The sequence below is a fragment of the Sorghum bicolor genome, chromosome 3 (genome assembly GCF_000003195.3).
Source record: "Sorghum bicolor cultivar BTx623 chromosome 3, Sorghum_bicolor_NCBIv3, whole genome shotgun sequence".
Taxonomy (NCBI): domain Eukaryota; kingdom Viridiplantae; phylum Streptophyta; class Magnoliopsida; order Poales; family Poaceae; genus Sorghum; species Sorghum bicolor.
Window position 1 is genome coordinate 58,936,160 of NC_012872.2, and position 19,593 is coordinate 58,955,752.

Below are 19,593 nucleotides of genomic sequence, written 5' to 3' on the forward strand. Positions count from 1 at the left end.
GCCTTAAACAACTCTAGTGGGAAACCACCTTGCCACTACCGCCAAGACGCCAAGGTACTAGGTTAGCTGGCATTGCTCCAGCAGCACCATCTTTGGAAACTAGAAGGGCCAGGTGTGACATGTTAGATCAAGTATTAAACCTTTTCCACCTGGGCTTTTGGCACAGCATAGCCATGCTAAGATTTAATTGGATGACCATGATTTATAGGTAGCATGGTACTTTTTATTCCAGTTCTAGCAGTGGCAGATCCAGAGATTTTACCTGGTGGAATAGTTCTTTGTTGGCTATTGAGTATCATTTTGTTAACCGGAACTAAAACCACAACATTTACAACAGCCACTAGCTGGGCATTTATATTTCTTACATTTGTCTTGAAACATCACATGAAGTAAACCAGTTCAATTTTAAGCCAATCTTGTGCGGTATTTGGTATGATGTGATGTTATGGTGTATGGCAGGAGCCAAAGGGCTCCGTAGCATATGGCCATGATTGTTCACTCACGGTCATCAGTTGTGTTTAAGGTTTTGTTGGTGAGTCCTTTTTGTAACTCCTTTGCCCCTATAGGGGTTGTACGAGTCATGCAGACTATAATGATGCGCAGTTCTCCTGTGTGTCCGAGAAAAAAAATTTAAAGCCAATCTCGTGCTGCCATGGAAGTGAAGAAATGAGGGCCATGGAAGGTGAATGAAGCAAACAATATTCAGGTAGGGTATCAAAAGGTGAACCAATAGCTTGTAAATTTTTAAAGCGCATTGTCAAGAAAGTACTTCCTCCATTTCAAATTAGAAGATGTTTTGGCATTTCTAGATACATAGCAAATGTGTAATGTGTTGGCTGTTAACTCCACTCTCTCTCTCTTTTTTTTTTAAAAAAAAATCTCAAGGTTACATTTGCCTCTTACAGCCTTTCCAAATCTTGAGTCTTCTATCTTTTCAACAGCAGGATGCCTTGTACTGCTCATATGGGGTTGGTACAACTCCAAGTCACCAGCCAGCAAGTGTGGATTGCTTAGTAAAAATACTTATACTGCAGCATAGTAGTTTCAAGTTATTTACTTATTTGTCATATTTTTTTTTCTATATTCTTTTCCATTATAGGTCTCATGTGAACAGTGATTAGTTTACATTGAACAGTATTAGAAAGGAAAGCTCCGGTGATGTAAAATGGAGTATTAGGAAGGCATCTAAGGTGATGTAATACCATTTTCTTGGTTTTGGGAGATCTATGCAGATTGTTCAAGCCACAGAAGGTTGGAGCAATGGTATTGTATTTGGTGTCAAGTGTTTTCATGAGAGAGTGCTCGAAGTGCAAGTAAGTTTTCGTTTCACCATTTCAGTGTCTTTTTAATATATAAAGATATAAAGAAATGTTTTACAGTTGAGTTCGTTTAGGGATTTTGTTACACAAGTTTCAAAGTAATTATTATAGAAGGAATTACCATTCAAAAGATATTCTATTTTTGTCCTTAAATAAATGGAAACTCTTTTGGCTTCCATTCTTGTAATAGAATAACAGTAACATGTAAAATTCGCACAAAGGGCCTTATCAAATGAAAAGTATAAGAAATATTGAGCATCCTTCACCTCCGGCAAACTATGCAAGCCCCTCAGGACACCAAAGACAGTTTTGAAAAGAGCAAGCAGAAAATCTGAAAAATGCTTCTAACTTTTTTCCATTCATACATAGTGTACAAAAATACATTGTTTTCTCTTCTAAGGATGGCATGCATATTTGACAAAGATTTTTCAGTACAGGTCATAAAGAATATGCAGGGTGATCATCTTCATCATTGTACACCATAAGGTCCTTTACAATTTGATCCATTGTTGGCCTCTTGCTTCTTTCTTCAAGACAGGAAACAGCTATTTTCACCATCACTGTTGCTTGCTCGTGGCTAAAATGCCCTTTGAGTCTAGCATCCACTATATCCAGGTTACCCCCCCTAGCGAGCATCTGTTTGACTTCCTGAACAAACTGCATGAAGTCCATCTCTTCTTCGTCTATTGTTATCCCACTTGAAACCCTACTCCCAGCAACAATCTCCAGAAGCACAACTCCATAGCTGTAAACATCAACCTTTGCATTGATTGGCAAATTCAATGCCCATTCTGGTGCCATGTAGCCCATTGTGCCTCTCATATGAGTGAAATTGAAGCTAGGACTGTCTCTTTTTGAAAGCTTGGACAGTCCAAAGTCTGCTATCTTTGCTTCAAAATCTCGGGTCAGCAGTATGTTTTCTGGTTTTACATCACAATGGACAACCCATTCCAGACATTCATGATGGAGGTAAGCAAGGCCTCTTGCGGTTCCCAGGGCAATCTTGAACCTTTGGCTCCATGATAGCAATGTTTCAGTGCGCCTGTCACCGAAAAGGTACTTGTCCAATGACTCATTCTCCACATACTCGTACACTAATAACCTGTGTTTGCCTTCTGAGCAAAATCCCCACATCCTGACTAAATTTATATGATTGATCCTCCCAATCAAAGTTACTTCTGCCCAGAATTCTTCTTCGCCTTGTCTAACATCTGTAAGCTTCTTTATTGCCACTATTTTCTTGTCTGCAAGTATTCCTCTGTAAACCGTACCACTGCCACCTTTTCCTAGCTCTTCTTTAAATTTACCTGTTGCTTCCACCAACTCACGGTATGTAAATCTCCTGAATTGGCTTGTTATCATCTTGTAACCTTCCTCCATTGACTTCGGTATGTTGTGCATTTTGAAAAGAAAATACCATCCTGTCATGATGAAAAGCAGCTCAACTGCCCCTAATATAGTAGCAAATGCATAGAAGTATGTCCAGTTTATGTTGTCAGAATTTTTCATGTATTCATCTTTGGATACTAACATAACCTTGGTATTCTTTGGGCTACAAGTAAGAGTGGAATGATTGGAGGCTGAATATGTTGGAGTGATTTTCTTAGGAAGTTTGATGTAGCTGTCTCCAGGAAAATATGGATAAACCTGGCCGTTGTAGAGTTGATTTTTGGTGTAACATAGGCCCTGTCCAGCTTTGTATGTGAAGGATAAGCACAAGCAGCTGTCCAAGCATATCCGCTTGCATTCTTCAAATGAGATTGACTGGTTTGAAGTCAGATCAAAGCCATAAAAGTCACCATGGGGAATCTTGATGAATGTAAAATCCTCTCTTGGTTGCCCACAGTTGGTGTTGAATGTTGGACTGCATCCTTTGTTCCAGTCCTTTGGATCAGTCATGTTATATCCTGGAGGACAAGTGCATTTGAGAGACTGTGAATACTCACAAATTCCACCTTTTCCACATAAACCATGCACATAGCACAACTGCAGTAAAGCCTCGCCTGTGATAATCCAGTTGCCTGCTGCATTCAAGCTGTACATTCTAAGGTTGCCATCATAATCGATGGTGATCCTTCTCTTGATTCCAAACCCTGAATCTGAGGCTATCATTCTGAACCCATCACTTGACCAGAAAATACCGTCATTGTCCAGAACTGCTATCTTGCTGCTGTTGAATCTTGTCCGGCCATTTTGCAGGGCATTGTAATCCGGGCTTGGCCAGTATATGCTTGTGATGTCTGGCCCATTGTACAGGAGCCGCAGGACGTTGTCATTGTCAAAATAGAGGCGATGATAGCCAGATTGGGAGACCAACCTCATCTCCCTTGTCAGGCGCTGTGAAGGAAGCAATGTGTCAGTGGGTGAATCGAAGCTCTGCCACACTACCTGATCAGTGGAGGCCCTGACCACAAGGTTACCACTGTTGAGGAGAGCTACTGAGGCGTGCTTTCCCCACTTCGTCTTGCTCTGCCACACTGTCGAGCCATTGACATCCGTAAGGAGCAGGTTTCCTTGACGGTTGAAGTAGATCTTTGAACCATGGCCATTCACCGGAGAGCCACGGTTCGCTGTCCAAACAACAGTCCTATCGGTGGAGTGGGTGAACCAGATGGAGAAGTAGTAGGCGTTGGTGCCTTGTCCAGATGAGTAGAAGCCGCAGGAGAAGGTTGTGTCCGGAGACACAAGGAAGATCTCCCCGTGATCTACTTGCAGGGATGAGCCTGTGCCTACGGCCTGCCATGGGGATGCACGGGAGCACAAAGGAACGGAGAGGAGTGAAAGGAAGATTGGATAGAGGAGCCGGTGCTTATCGGCTGCCATATTTTTCTGGTGATTGGGGCCTTGGAGGTGGAGAAGAAATAGATCTGGCTTTGGGTGTGTAGGCCGGCTCCTTTGCCACTGGTATGTGCTGAGCTACACATTGGTTATGACCGGAAGGACGACGGCACCCAGGTGAGTTTGTCTGGCCCGCACTGGTGTGAGCACTTATTGAGCATCTACACTATAAAGATGTCGTTCGTGATCTTGACTATTTTAATTTAATTGTTGGGGTCATGACTGATGACTCGCACTGCTGTAAGGCACTTATTTAGGGACCGGTAAAGTTGCTCACTACTACTAAGTGAATGATTTTTTTCCCTGTAGAAAATCCCTCAGAATTCACTTTTACTTTTTTTTTTTGACAAGGAAAAGAATATTGCGCCTAATGGTATGTGCATGGGTTGCTTTCCTCTCTGGTCCACAGAGGTATCACCATCATCACGAGTCACGGACTCACGGGACGTGCCGTTCTTCAAGATGAGGAAATATTTACTGGGAAATGTGACATATCTAACACGCATTGCAGATTGAATGAGGTTGTTAAATTTGTCTTTACGGAGGGAGTCAGCTGGAAGCTTGTCCAGTTTGTTAGGTAAAGTAAATCTTGATCGATTTGTGTCTTCATTGATTTCTGTGATCTTCACGTGGTCACCATATAAGAATGTTTACTATAATAGTTATGCACTTCCGCCTGTATCGTCGCCCCACCAAGGCTTTATTATTGTTCCCATGTGATGAGATGACGGGCATGTTCATGGTTGGTTGAGTTTCATACTTTCATTGTTAATTACTCGGGTTTCCTTTGCCTCTATTTTTGACTCACACGTAACCTGCACGTTCTTGTTTCGTAAGTTCACTGGACATATTTTCTTGAATATTCAGGGATGGCATCAAAGACTGTAACCGCGTCTGCTTGTTCCAGCACGAGGCCAGAAACCCAATCTGTATATTCTGTTGGTGGTTGTTCCGTCGTTGTCTCGGCTCACTGTTCAATTGTGTGCACTCTGCATACCTAGGCCTTGTTTAGTTCCCAGAAAATTTTGCAAAATTTTTCAGATTCCCCGTCACATCGAATCTTTAGACGCATACATGGAGTATTAAATATAGACGAAAATAAAAACTAATTATACAGTTCGGTCGAAATTGACGAGACGAATCTTTTGAGTCTAACTAGTCCATGATTGGACAATATTTGTCAAATACAAACGAAAGTACTACAGTGTCGATTTTACAAAATTTTTTGGAACTAAACAAGGCCCTATATCGACCGAGAACTAGCCCTGGCACGTTTATCAGATCTCCCTAACTCACTGGGTGCCGATCGGATTGGCATTATGTGGACACCGTGCCATGGTTGGGTGTTCTTAAATTCTGTCGCTGCATTGAAGTTCCAGTTCTTCCATCAGCAAATATGCCTGAAACCACAGTAATTTTTTTCATTTAAGGAATAGTGGAAGAGAGAGGAGCAACAGGGCCTAGATCAAGCTTTCGTGAATTAATTTTGAGGATTCATGGGGTCAGTTTTGGCGCCTGGCACCTCGCCTCGCCATGACATGCCGGCCGGTCTTTGTATTCTAATCTTCCTTCTTAATGAAATATGTGCAACACATGTTCTTGAAAAAAAAAGCAACAATGCCTAATAGGATTTGGTTAAATCTGATGACGATGATAATATCGAAGATGATTGTAGGAAGAGAATCTCATGAGACAAACAAGACTCAAGATATTATAAGACCAGTCTCAATGCATAGTTTTATGCCACAGTTACCAAGACTATAAACTAGGTAATCGAGCCACGTGAGTTTTATAGGGATGAAACTCCTCTCTCATCTAATGAAACTTCTTCATTTAATGACCCTGCTAAGTCAACAATTTTGCTTATGTGGCACCTTATTTAATGTGCATGACACTCTAAGGCCAGTCTCAATGGGTGTTTCATTAGAGTTTCATGCACATTAAATATGCTGATGTGGCACTATATTAATGAAGAAAGAGATGATAAGAGTTTCATAGGAGTAGAGAGAGTTTCATCCCCATAAAACTCATGTGCACTGTTTCTAAAATATTGATGTATTGGAAACTGGGTCATGAAACCTCCATTGAGGATGGCCTAAGTAGACAAAAATCTAATGCTTTGGCATGATTTTTCTTCAATTTCCATTGAGCATTGTAATAGAGATATTAATAGCGGCAAGTTTAGCTCTTCAGTCAAAGTATTTTTGTATTTGGGTTGATGAACCTCCTAGCTTCGTACTTGAAGCCCTGGATGCTGCGAGGGTGAGTTCATGGACGACGTTGGCATGAGCTCCTCCGCAAGGACACATCCAGCTTCCTGCGATGCGAGGCACAAGCTCCTCCGCCGCCGCCACTCTCGTCTCCCTCCTCTCCTTGCCCATCTGTGTGGGCGACCACTGGTCCACTGCTACAGGTGTCACAGCAGAAACACCTCGTCGCGCCGTCCTGACGTCGTTTGCGACCTCCTCGCCGTGCTCTTTGCCTCTTCCCCGGCCACCACGGGTATAGGCCGCGCCGTGCTCTAGCAACGGCGGAGTCAAAGGAGAGGAGGAAGGACCGAGCGAGTTGATACGGTGTCGAGCCGTCTGCCGATGCGCAGCCGATGGGAAGGACAGGGCCGAGTCATTTACACCTGCCATCTGATGGAATGGGCGTCCACGTGGCATCAATCGAGCTGGGGGGGGGGCACGTATCGCACGTTGCGCATCACCCATACAATTTTTTTTTTCATATTTTGACAGGGGTAGAGTGAGAAAAAGGTGGTGCTCTTGCAGTTATCATGAATTGTACCATTTTAGGGCTACTCACTTCATGATCTTTTGGTATGTCCAAGCAAAGTACATGGACACGATATTTTGGATTGTTCTAACACGGCATGAACACGAGGATTAGATTGCACCGTGCCTAGAATCTTAACATGATGGGCTTTATGGCATGGCCTACATCTTACGCTATACTTTGTCCAGCATGGCATGAAATTACCATTTATTGATTTTGCCTTTCTATAAGGCTTAGTGTAACAACAAATGTGTCTTTTGCACATGAAATGTTTAGCCATTTGTTAGTTTTGAAAAGACAAATGATAGTAAACTAGCTAGACACTTTCATCCACAGCATCCTATAGAATAGTTGTGAAGCACACGGCTAGATCTTGATAGAAATAAAACTATGCAAGCCGATAAGCGGCCCAAGAAAATTAATAGAGTATTGCCAAGGGCCATGATTTGGCTAGCATGACAAGATGGGGCAACAGGCCATGGACTGTGCTTGTGCTAAGAAAAAGGCTTGTCGTGCTATATTGACATGGCGCGGCGTGTCTCATGTGCATAGGAGTCATAGCATGAATGCACCAAACATGGGTGCAACTTGAGAGCATCTCCAATAGTACTTTAAAAGTAATACTAAAAATTTAGTTGCTTTCAACCTTTCTCAAAACCTATAAAATAAAATTTATATTGCTTACTTTATCTCTCCGTATTCTCATATTTGAAAATCATAGCAGATGTAAAAAATAGTAGCAGGAAATGCAAGGATCTGTTCGTTTGATCTCAAAACTAAAGGGATTGGGAGATTAAATCCCCTACAAGTCAAACAAACGACTGAGCGAGGTCTGATGGGGGCTGACCGCAGCCGCCATCCATGGGAGCATAACTAAGTCAGAAACTATAATATGGATTCTCCATTGCCCATTTTACTTTTTAATATTTGCAGACGATGAGGTGTAATAAGAAAAAAAAGTCACCGCAGCAGTCATCCGGGTATGCTTTTTCTAGATTTGGACTTTTTTAAAAAAAACTGTTAAATTTCAAGATTGAAAGTTTTTTTTTGAAACTCATTGAAAGTAGAAAAAAGTCTTTAACTCCAAAACCGGGCAAACCACCTCCTCAACTTTTCAAACCGTGCATTTTACCTCCCTCGAGCGGTTCCGAAGGTGGTTTTTCTACAGTGAATAGTGGTTTTACTACAGTAATAATGATTTTTACCTTTTATTTTAATTTATTTCGGCTGAATTTTTGAAAAATCATTGTAAATCACAAAAAATCACAAAAATAGAAAATTCAATTTTTTTGGACTGCGCATAAGTAGATCTACATAGTAAAAATATAATATAGTATCCTTTAGTATAAAGTTTTTGCTATAAAGTTTTTGTCCTTTCTTTTTTATTTATTTGGCCAAATCTTTGAAAAATGATAGTAAATCATAGAAAAATCATAAAATAGAAAAAATCTAATTTTCTTAGACTCCATATGAGTATACATACACATTTAACATATAATATATGTATTCTTTAGTTTGACAAAATAATTATAGAAGCTGCAGCTATGATTTATTTCAATTAATTATAGAAAAGCATAAATCTAAAGCTACAAAAATTATACTAAAACATACTATATTATATATTTACTATGTATATATGTTCATTTGAAGTCTATCAAAATTAGATTTTATATTTTATGATTTTTCTGTAATTTACTATGATTTTTTCAAATATTTAGCCAAAATAAATATAAACAAAAAGACAAAATCTTTTAGCAAAAACTTTATACTAAAGCATATCATATTATATGTTCATTGTGTAGATATACTTATGTGGAATCCAAAAAAATTAGATTTTGTATTTTATGATTTTTATGTGATTTACTATGATTTTTTAAATATTCAGCAAAATAATTAAAAAGAAAAAGACAAAACCACCGTTATTGTAGCAAAACCACTATTTATTGTAGCAAGATTACTCTAAGGAGGTAAAGTGCACAGTTTAAAAGTTGTAAAATGTGATTTGCCCGGTTTTGAACTTGATGGAGAAAAAGCATACTTTCGTGAAACTTGGAGGAAGAAAAGTAGACTTTCTTCCTTTTTATCAAACTAGGTAGTATGCCCGTGCGTTGCTACGGGACAACTAAACCATTATACTAAAAACACATGGATCACATAATAAGATTACAATAATGCCTGACAAATCATTTCTGGTCCAATAATAAGGGCAAAACTGTTTCTTGAAATGTAGCAATTTACATCTGGAACATGCTCATTCAACTTTTCTCTTCCTATTTCCATCACTTTTTTATTTGCACCCACCAAATGGCAGATATTATATACATGCAAATTTGAGAAGGCATCACTGAGATTTTCTTTAAATGGGTTCTGAGGCCAATGAAATCTAACCATCTACAAGAAACACTTGATGAGACACAAGCACATCGAATGTTATTTTTGCCCTTAAGGGTAAATTTTCTAGGGACATGTAAGTGGTTGATAACAAGTAGGTTATTTTCTAGTACAAAACTCAAGGTCCCCTTAATACCCTCTGGATCTCTACTAAAAAATCAAAAATGTGGTTTATAGACACAAAGAATTCCCAACCTAGAATATGTTGTGGGTGACAGTATCATTCTAGATAAGGCCTCTAGTGTTTTCCTTGACGATGCCCAAGTTGTTGATACGTCAGAGTGGGTGACAGTAGCTTTCCCTTTGCTCCATCACTTCGCGACCCGCTGGGCATATTGAAGCAGCAAAATATGCAGGGCAAGAACAATGGGTGTACACACTGAAATCCACGCAAGAGCAACATATAAGTAGCCATTGTCCTGAAATATCAAATACCAGCATATGAAATTAATGAAGAATTTCGCCAACAAATTTCATTTGTTTTACTTTCTTGTATTGCAATGTACTGAACTAAACCACTTCATACAAAAAAGTTTGACTATTTTTAGCAGTTACCCTTTTTGATGATTTAGCCTTTTGTCAACAACGGGTTTATCGAGAACCAACTTCCCTTTGCTCATCTCCACTACCTAGCCATTCTTCATAGATGCCAACAACGATTCTTTGTTGTGATATACTCCGGTGCTTGTTGAGGAACATAGGTGACAACATCGATCACCAATAGTGCCGTGAAGGTTCATGGTAGAGTGCCACCTCCACATATGGCCCAATCCCTAAAAGAAAAGTTACATTCAGACTTCCAAAGAGAAATTTATGCAGTAATGCACGAACCAATCCTAACATTTGCAGGCACATTAGCAACTTCTGAAGAGTAAGCACATTCTGCTTGATTTCGGCAGCATAGGGTGTGGCGTCATTCTCCACTGCTTGGGCACCACCCATATCTGAGCTTTGGGAAACTTCCTGGTGAATGGACCGATGAAGATTTTGTGTTTGTAACTTGTAAGCGAAGGTCAGTAGCACATGAGTATGCTTAAGCTATTTTCAGGACATATTCCTAATAGACTTGTCGTCAAAAAGTATTTCCACCAGGTGGATTTCTTGAGATCCAAGTTTTTACTGGATCAAAATGATTTGAACAAAAAGCATGCCAATTAATATTTTTTTGTGACACCTAGCAATTGCAAACCGAGTGAAAATGCAAACCGTATATCTTCGTAATCGAACAATAATCAATGCTGCAAACCAAAGAACTACTCCTGTCCAATGTCATCTAATATAATAGTATTCTGCAACCCATTCCATTTAGTAGATCGGAATTGGACAGCCAATTCCCGTAAGACAACCTAACACAAGGAGAGCAGGGAGCCACTTTGGAGAGAACATCAGTTCCATAGAGCAGGAAGGGAGAAGAGATGGCATACCTCGTCAGCAGAAGGCGGTGCCACAGTTGCATAGTTGAAACTTACACATGCGCCGACGTCAGTGGCAGCGGAGGCCCTCAGCACAGGCCGTGAGGGTTTTTTTCCCTACAAAAACCAAATAGGAAACACCAGAACTAAAAAGACAATACACAATGATCAGCTCATTTTTTTTAAGGCAAGCTAAGAAATAGCACTTATATGCTGAAACATTGGTAAGAGTCATAGTAATCTTAGCTTGTACATGAATTAATCAGTTTGAAAGAAAAAACAGTTATGGAATCAGGAGGTAGCCATTAGGAGTGTGAAAACTAAAAATGAACATGCATTTTTTATTCCAATGAACTAAGGGTAAGTAGAGATTATTATATATAAATCAATGATACACAAACTGATCAATCAACTAATCAGCTCCATAACCTATTAGTGCTAAAGCATTAGTTTTTACCATTGTTTTTTAAAAGAAGCAAAGCTTCACTGCAACATTATTATATATAAAAGTGGTGTTCGGAGGGATGGAGCATGACTATTCTGAGAGAGCATGGTACCTTCCATGGAGCCGGAATGCAAGAGACATTAGATTGAGTAGGACAACCGCTGGACATGGAAAAACGAAGGAGTAAATATGAATCATCTTGCATCAAGAGAATCTACAATCAAATAAAGGATAAAAGAAATCATCCAATTGGCCTCCAAGCTGATGGCATAGAAAAGTATGAAAATACTGCAGAAGCAAGGAAGAGGAGTCACCCAAAAAGAAGAAGAAAATGCTAATATAAAGTCAGGCTCTCATAGTAAAATTCAGAAAAGGATGTTCTAATGTAAATGAAGATCCAAAAAGGTAATATTCTCAAAGTATTAGTATGTGATTCACCAATATTTATTTTGCAAAAAAACATATGCAATATTCTCAAATGTGTGCCAAACAGTGTCTTGTGGTTGTTGAGGTTTTCAGATGGAGGAAAATTCCTAACACATTTGAAGTGAAACTAATATGAGTGAGCTATTATCCATTTTCATGTGCTCTATATTTAAATGAACTGAGGTTGTATTTCAGATAAAACTTTAGGTAGTTCATTACTACTTGCAAGTGATAGCAATTCTGCTAATTCAACAAAACTAACATCTATTGCGATGCAAGTGATAGCAAGTTAGCCATTTTGTCATGGTTGCTGGTCGAACTCTGAAGGAAACATCTAAGAATCCCTATCTGGGTATCTCAACACATTATATTTAGTTTGCAATTGGGAACTGGATCATGTATTCTAAATAAAACGTATTCAGTTTGCAGTTAGGAATCCAACAAGGATATATTACCTGAAACCTGTTGCTCCCTTAGCCGAGAGAAAAGTTTATTGAAATTCTTCTCCTAAAAGAAGAACCATCGAACAACCAAATCATAAAGCGAGAAAATAAATTGAGATGTCAAGAACTTGGAAGAGTATAATCGCTTACTGTGTGGTTGTGTGCTTGTGTCTGATCTGCTCGAGGAATAAGGTGACACAACCAAGAACAAATTTCATCACAACATGTCATTGCAGTGGGTACTAAATCATAAAAATGCAAAGTAGAAATTAGAAGAACCTTCTGCTCTTGTGCTTAGCTATGGGTTTCATTTACAAATAAATCACCCAAAAAATTAAATAGTCAAGGAAAAAGTGGGTTGTACTAAGTTGGTACTAAAAATAACACTGGTCTTATGCTTAGTTATTGTATTAAATAGTTCTTAGCTATGGTATTAAATAGTTCTTTGATACTTTAGGGAGCAATACTGCATTGGGATGCCTGATTCAATTTATAATTTTCTGAGGAACATGACAGACATGAAAGGAAACTGTAGGCAGTTCAAAAAGAGAGAAAGAAAACTGTAGACGTAAAAGCCACTGAAAATACTTTACATACTAAAAGAAAAATATCCTCACACAAGTATAGTGCAGTAAAGAATGTCTACTGAAACCACTCTCTTTGGTTCTATGCAGTAAGAATCTAATATGGATGAGATGAACTGAATCATTGCATAGTACATAACTGGAAACAAGAATGTCTCACTCCAAAATAATTAGCAAATATTTTAAAAAATATACAGTACATTTCTATCAATGATTTTTTTTCAACATCAAATTTGTTCACATATAAATAGATCCCAATATAAAATGCCTAATACATACAACAATGTTGAAAAAGGCTTAGCTACAAGTCGGCCGTACACCACACGAGCACGCCTGATTGGTGCTTGACCGGCTGACCCGAGGCAGAGCGGAGGGAGGACCCAAAGAACCTGCAGGACAGAGAGGAGGATGGAGATGTACCTGGAGATTTGGTTCGAGGGCTTGCAGGCCAAGAACTCCTGCAATGAGGCTCCATCGCTGGTGTTGATTCTGCAGCGTCGTCAAGAACCCTAAGTGCCGCTTTCGCTTCACCGCTGACCTCGACAAGCATAGTGAGATGAAGGCCACCAAGCACACACCACGTGCATCCTCTGCTGCCGCTGCTTAGTTCCACCAAGATCCACAGCAAGATAGGCCGTGGGATTTGGATCTGGGCGAGGAGCGATGGGGATGGTGTTCCAATAGGGACACGAGATGCGGAGACGGTGAGCGGCGACGTGTGCGACCATAGGGGTGGGGATTGGGAAGGATAGGTAGCAGCATGCGCAGTGGCGGCCCTGCGTGATTGGAGTGGGATCCCGATAGGGGATGGAGAGTGATCGGCGGAGATGGGTCGCAGGAGCGGATCTCACGGATGAATCGCGGGGGAGCGGACGCAGATGGCGGTTTCTTTTTCTGCCAGGCCAGGTATCGCACGGGGGAAACAAGGTGAAAGTGGGCTGGAGATCGCACCGGGGAGAGCGAGGTGATGGCAGTGTGGATCGAGAAATCCGCGACGGCGAGGATTGGGGATGGGAGCTGCTCCGAGCAGCATCGATCCGAGGAAGTTGATGGCGCCGCGAGGTGATGGCGGCGTGGATCCGAGAAATCCGCGAGGGCGAGGATGTGGGACGGGAGCTGCTCACACACAGGCCCACATGTCGGCGCGGTGGAAAGATCGCACGGACCGAAGGAGAGACGGAACGAAAAGAAAGTCGCACCACGAAATAGTCTTACTTTTGTTCTTTTTAGTTGTGTAGAAGAAGACTGTTCGACGTGCTCTAATCGGCCCTCCTGACCTTGGGTAAAATCAGCAACAGTTGGAGGTGAGGAGGCCCACTTAATCGGCCCAGTTGCCACCAACTTCACCACAACCCTCAACTCCGACTGCGGCGAGGGACCTTGCCGTGGCCCGGCGCGCCGCCGCTCGTCCGCCGTCAGCGCGCTCTCGTTCGGCTCGGTTGCATCGGCAATGCTCGTAAGCCCTCTCGTCCTGACGTCCACTCCAACTTCCTTGCCTCACGCGGTTGCTGTTGCTGCTGATGGCGGTGCGCTCATTAGCTATTGATACCCACTGGCCTTGCCTGTTTCTGTCCCGGCCATCACTGGTGGCATGGGCGCTTGTAGAAATTGCCCAAGCTCCTATGGAGTAGCGCAATGGCACGTTAGCTTAATATCCATTTTAATTTCGAAACAAAATGGCCCCTGCGCGCTTGATCAATTTAGGGGTATAATCATGCTTGTTTACAGATTCAGGCGATAAGATTGGTGTCAGACGAAGCTTGTGGTAACAGTGGCTGCCATGGCTGAAAAGTACGGTTCGTGAGAGAAAAACACTGCTGTGTTGAATGATTGAATGATTCGATAGATAAGCTCAAACGAACATGCTCGATTTTCTCTAGTTTGAGAAAAATAAGAGCTATCACTTATTTGTTTTTTTTCCAGAATTCAGAACTGGATCAATTATCTTGCTAGCCTGCTAGGGTTGGCACTTGGCAGTAGTACTTGTACCTGGAAACTTTGTACGAGGTACGGGGATGGAGACTGCGGCTGATCGAGGAAAAATTGACAAGGAAGAGGGGGGCGATTGCGATAGTGGCCGGATCAATAGGATCCGCTGCCCTCAGTCTTGGAGATTGATCTCTCAAGGTGCGTGCAGTGCAAAAGCGAGTGCTAGCTAGGGTTCATATGTGAACTTAGACTCATGATAACATGTAGGAGGAATATATTTGGGTGGAATCGAATTGTATTGCTGAGCCTCATGGGTGGATCTCCACTTATGGGGCAAGACACCTCTCTTAGACATAAGGTAAGCTGAGATTACATGATCCTAATGTATCGTATTTGGAGATATCCCAACATATTCTAAACACAAATATCACAATTTGCCACACTTTACAATATGTTTCATCAGTCAGTTCAGTTCATCTTAAATCATTGTTCCTGTAGTAACATGACCAAAGGTACAATTGGCATGAAACTTGTTATGCCTGCCACTTTGCATCTGTTGCAAGTCAATATGAATAAGCAGGATGGTAGTCGTCTTCATCATCACATGACATGAGCACCTTGACAATTTCATCCATCGTCGGCCTCTTGCGTCTTTCTTCGAGGCATGAAAAGGCTATTTTCACCATTGCAATTGCTTGCTCTGTATGAAAGTGTCCGTGCAATCTATCATCAACAATATCACTGACATTCCCGGTAGATAGAATCTGTTTAGCCTCCTGGACAAACTCCAGAAAATCTATTTGTCTTTCATCTAACATTATGCCACTTGAAGCCCTGATTCCAGTCACAATCTCCAGAAGCACTACCCCATAGCTGTACACATCAACCTTTGCATTGATTGGCATATTCAATGCCCATTCTGGTGCCATGTAGCCCATCGTACCTCTCATATGGGTGAAATTGAAACTAGTGCTACCTTGCTTTGCGAGCTTGGCCAATCCAAAGTCTGCTATCTTGGCTTCGAAATCTCGAGTTAGAAGTATGTTTTCTGGTTTCACATCACAGTGAACAACCCACTCAAGGCATTCATGATGTAGGTAAGCAAGACCTCTTGCTGTGCCCAGTGCAATCTTGTATCTTTGGCTCCAACCAAGCAAGCTTTCAGTACTTCTCTCACCAAAGAGGTACTTATCCAGTGACTCATTCTCCACATACTCATATACTAATAACCTCTTTGTCCCTTCTGAGCAAAATCCCCACATTCTGACTAAGTTTATGTGATTGATTCTTCCAATAAGGGTCACTTCTGCCCAGAATTCTTCTTCTCCTTGTCGAACATCTGTAAGCTTCTTTACTGCCACTATTTTCTTATCTTCAAGCACTCCCCTGTAGACGATTCCAGCACCTCCTCTCCCAAGCTCTTCTTTGAACTTCCCAGTTGCTTCCCTCAATTCTCGGTATGTAAACCGCCTGAACTGGTTTGTAACTAGCTTGTACCCATCCTCCATTGATTTGGGTATGTTATGCTTCTTGAAGAAAAGGTACCAGCCTGTAACAATAACAAGCAACTCTAGAGCTCCCAGTATTGCAGCAAAGACATAGAAGTATGTCCAATTTATGTTGTCCTTCTTTGTTCCGTACATACTTGCTGGTCCTAGCATATTCTCAGAACCTGCGGGTCCACAGGTGAGGGTTTTTTGCTTGGAGATTGAGTACGTCGAAGTGTTAAAACTCATTGGTACTTTCATATAATTGTCCCCAGGGAAATATGGGAACACCTGACCATTGTAGAGTAAATCTTTAGTGTAACACCAACCATCCCCACCCTTGTATGTGAATGATAAGCAGGTGCTGCTGTTCCAGCAGATGTTCCGGCATGCTTCAAATGGGATGGACTTATTGGAGGATAGATCAAAGCCATAGTAATCAGCATGAGGTTGCTCAATAAATGTAAATTCCTCACGTGCTTGGTTTCCATCAGTCAAGAACATTGGTTTGCATCCTTTGTTCCAATTTGTTGGATCAACCATCTCATAATCTGGGGGACATCTACATCTGAGGCCACCCAAGTAGTCACAGAGCCCATTCTTTCCACATAGTCCATGCACATAGCACATCTGTATTACAGCTTGCCCTGTGATGTCCCATTTCCCTGTTGATGCATTCAAGCTGTACATTCTGAAATTGCCATCATAATCAATTGTGATCCTTCTCTTGATTCCTGGACCTGAATCTGAAGCCTCTATCTTAAACCCGTCACTTGATGTGAAATTACCCATGTCATCTAGAACTGCTATCCTGGTGCTGTTAAACCTATTGCGGCCATTTTTTTGAGCGTCGTAATCCGGACTTGGCCAGTAGATGCTTGTGATCTCTGGGCCGTCATACAACATCCGCAGGACATTATCGTTGTCGAAGTATAAGTGATGGTAACCAGAGACTAACCTTGTGTCCTTTGTCAGGTTCTGCCCCGGAAGCAAGGTGTCAGTTGGCGAATCGAAGCTCTGCCACATGATCTTGTTACTGGAGTCACTGATCACAAGGTTGCCGCTGTTGAGGAGGGTGACTGTCGTGTGCTTGCCTGACGATGTCTTGCTCTCCCACACCATGGAACCGTTGGTATCTGTGAGGATCAGGTTGCCGTCGCGGTTTAGCGATACCCTGGAGCCATATTTGTTCACTGGAGAGTATCCTCCTCTCTCTGCGGAATAGGGATTCGCCGTCCAGACGACGGTTCTCTCGGCGGCATGGGTGGTGTACCAGATGGAAAAGGTGAGAGCATTCGTGCCAACCTCATGGAAGCCGCAGGAGAAGGTAGCATCAGGCGAGAGGAGGATGACCTTGTCATGGTCCTCTCCTCGTATGTGCGAGCCGGTGGTCATGGTTTGCCATGGCGAAGCGCCAGAGCAAACCGGAAAGGTCAGCAGTAGAAGAAGGGCGAGATAGAGCAGCGCAGCCATTCTTCTCCTCAGAGAGCTTGGCAACGGAGGAAGAAGAGGGAGAGGTTGGTAGCTCTAATTCTGGTTTAGCTCCTTGCAGTTAACTATCTTTGATGGTTTGGTGACTTGACTAGTTGAATACTGAGCGCAGAAGGCAAAAACCGAGAGCGAATCCAGGTGTACACACTGTATTCCTGTGCAGTTTCACTTTGGTTTTAGATGATGTGAACTGATGGGACCTTGGTGCATTTGTGCAAGAGGACCAAGACCGCAGGCAGGAAAGAAGACAGAATAATTGTCTAATAGACTGGTGGTTTATGTTTTTCAGTGGATATCCTTCAGCCTGTGGTTTGTGTGAATCGAGTGCTCTAACATTTGCATAAACCAATTTTTTTTTATCAGACGATTAAAAAAATGTTTATCAAAGTCAAAGGTACTTAAGAGCTAACTGCGTACCGTACTGTGTATATATTTATTACCAAGTGTCAGTAATAACAAATCTGCAAGTCAGAATTCGCCCATGTCACGTGTTTAATATTTGATCGGTTTGTCCTAATACAATATATTATGGCTATTTTCAGACAAAATAAGAGAGAGAACAATAGACACATATATCTCTCACTTAACTTCCTAATTTATTAAAATCTAATCCTATTCTATATGATTAAAGGGTGCAATCTAAGTTTACTTATAGAAAATATAGTAAGCACTTAATTACTTTTATCTCCCGTATTTTTATTTAAGTAAACATTATCTTCTTATTCCTGAATATACTATATTTAGAGATACCTCTCAAATGATAAAATGCACTTTATTTCAAAACGGAGAGAGTAGAACGCTCCAATTGCTTGGAACCGTAAATTTACTTTCTCCAAAGACGTGGCCTTATAATGTTTTAGCAATTGAGACTCTTAAGGTCTCAAAACTGTGCAAAATTGCACTGAGTTGCGAGCTCTCTCTTTTCTCGTTTTGATATAGTGCTACAAAATATTAAAATTTTTGATATATTTAAACACCTCATCCAAAATTTATAATACCAAAATTGGTGCAACATATTTAATGCTAAATCTTTCAGGCCCTGGTGTGTTATCGCATCTTGGAAGAAGACAAAGATCCGGTTCCCCCGCCGTTAACGTGTGCACCGTGCGCAAGCAAAGTCACATGTATATCACCGCACTTCTAGTCATCTCTAGTTATAAAGCTGTATTTTTTTATCTATTAATTAGTTAACAAAAGCTAAGGACAACTTGAACCTTCTTGTTTTGTTTCCCCACAGGAGATTTGAGAATCCACGGTATTCGTTGCATTTGTTAATTTTTGTCAAGATGTTCTTCATCTGGATGCCGTGTCAAAGTGAAGTTAGGGTGCCTTTGGAAAAAGATCATAACTGAAAGATATCTTTACGACCTGGCCACATTGCTACTAATTTGACGGAACTTCTCAACTTACTGTTCCACATTATTTCCCTTTAGTAAGCCTTTATTTTATATACTAAATAAAGCAGCAAGTAAAGCACCCAGTCATCTTCCTCTCCACTTCACCATGTCATTATCTCTTACCCAATCGGCATCTTCTCTCTTTATATCAGCATCTTAGCAAGAACAGTCGATGATTTTGACGGCCTGGTCTGATCTGCAGGAGCAGACACACAATCGAACGAATATTGGGAATGGTCCTCGTCTGCAAGCAGGTGCAGGTCACACCATTGCTACTGATCTGCCTGTGACTAAAAGTCCATATAATCCTATGTATCTTGGCAAAAGAAGGAGAAAAAAAAAGAGTGCATATATTCCTCAGTCAATTACAGTGCAATCACCTACTACACATCCACATGCGTCGGCAAGGTCTAGCCATGAATTACCATCTTCTTGACCTGTTTAACGGTGACATCGCTGTCACCGAGCCCGTCGTTTTCTTAAGAGTGTGCTCAGTGTGGGCTTAAGATAATTCCGGTTGTTGTGCCCTCGGTTATTCTATTCTATCAAGTTACCGGAGCATTCCTGTTGTGAACAAGAACAACTAACCATGACCTTAGCATGCGCAATTAGTTTCACATTTAATTTAGCTAGTTTTGGTTTTCAGCATCTGT

General features: G+C 41.3%; 2 protein-coding genes and 1 long non-coding RNA gene across 12 annotated transcripts; all 3 read right to left on the reverse strand.

Moving 5' to 3' along the window:
• Positions 1,659 to 5,191, reverse strand: LOC8061837 (putative receptor protein kinase ZmPK1). 2 transcript variants are annotated; one of them, XM_021455524.1, is made up of 2 exons: positions 3,729 to 5,191; positions 1,659 to 3,656 (listed from the first exon to the last, which is right to left on the reverse strand). In XM_021455524.1, the coding sequence occupies exons 1-2, from the start codon at positions 4,140 to 4,142 to the stop codon at positions 1,758 to 1,760; spliced, it is 2,313 nt and encodes a 770-aa protein (XP_021311199.1). In that variant the 5' UTR covers positions 4,143 to 5,191; the 3' UTR covers positions 1,659 to 1,757. The 2 variants fall into 2 exon arrangements, with proteins under 2 accessions (XP_021311199.1, XP_002458288.1); XM_002458243.2 differs by having other exon boundaries at positions 1,659 to 5,190.
• Positions 9,122 to 13,855, reverse strand: LOC110433799. Of its 9 annotated transcripts, none has more exons than XR_002451134.1 (6): positions 12,203 to 13,855; positions 12,065 to 12,116; positions 10,751 to 11,397; positions 10,206 to 10,289; positions 9,882 to 10,099; positions 9,122 to 9,745 (listed from the first exon to the last, which is right to left on the reverse strand). It is a non-coding gene; the product is annotated as an uncharacterized LOC110433799 (long non-coding RNA). The 9 variants fall into 9 exon arrangements; XR_002451131.1 differs by having other exon boundaries at positions 10,180 to 10,289; XR_002451133.1 differs by having other exon boundaries at positions 9,882 to 10,289; positions 12,203 to 12,294; positions 13,057 to 13,854.
• Positions 14,991 to 17,525, reverse strand: LOC8080827 (putative receptor protein kinase ZmPK1). The gene has a single exon (XM_021456414.1). It carries the CDS (start codon positions 17,523 to 17,525, stop codon positions 15,129 to 15,131), a length of 2,397 nt encoding a protein of 798 aa, XP_021312089.1. The 3' UTR covers positions 14,991 to 15,128.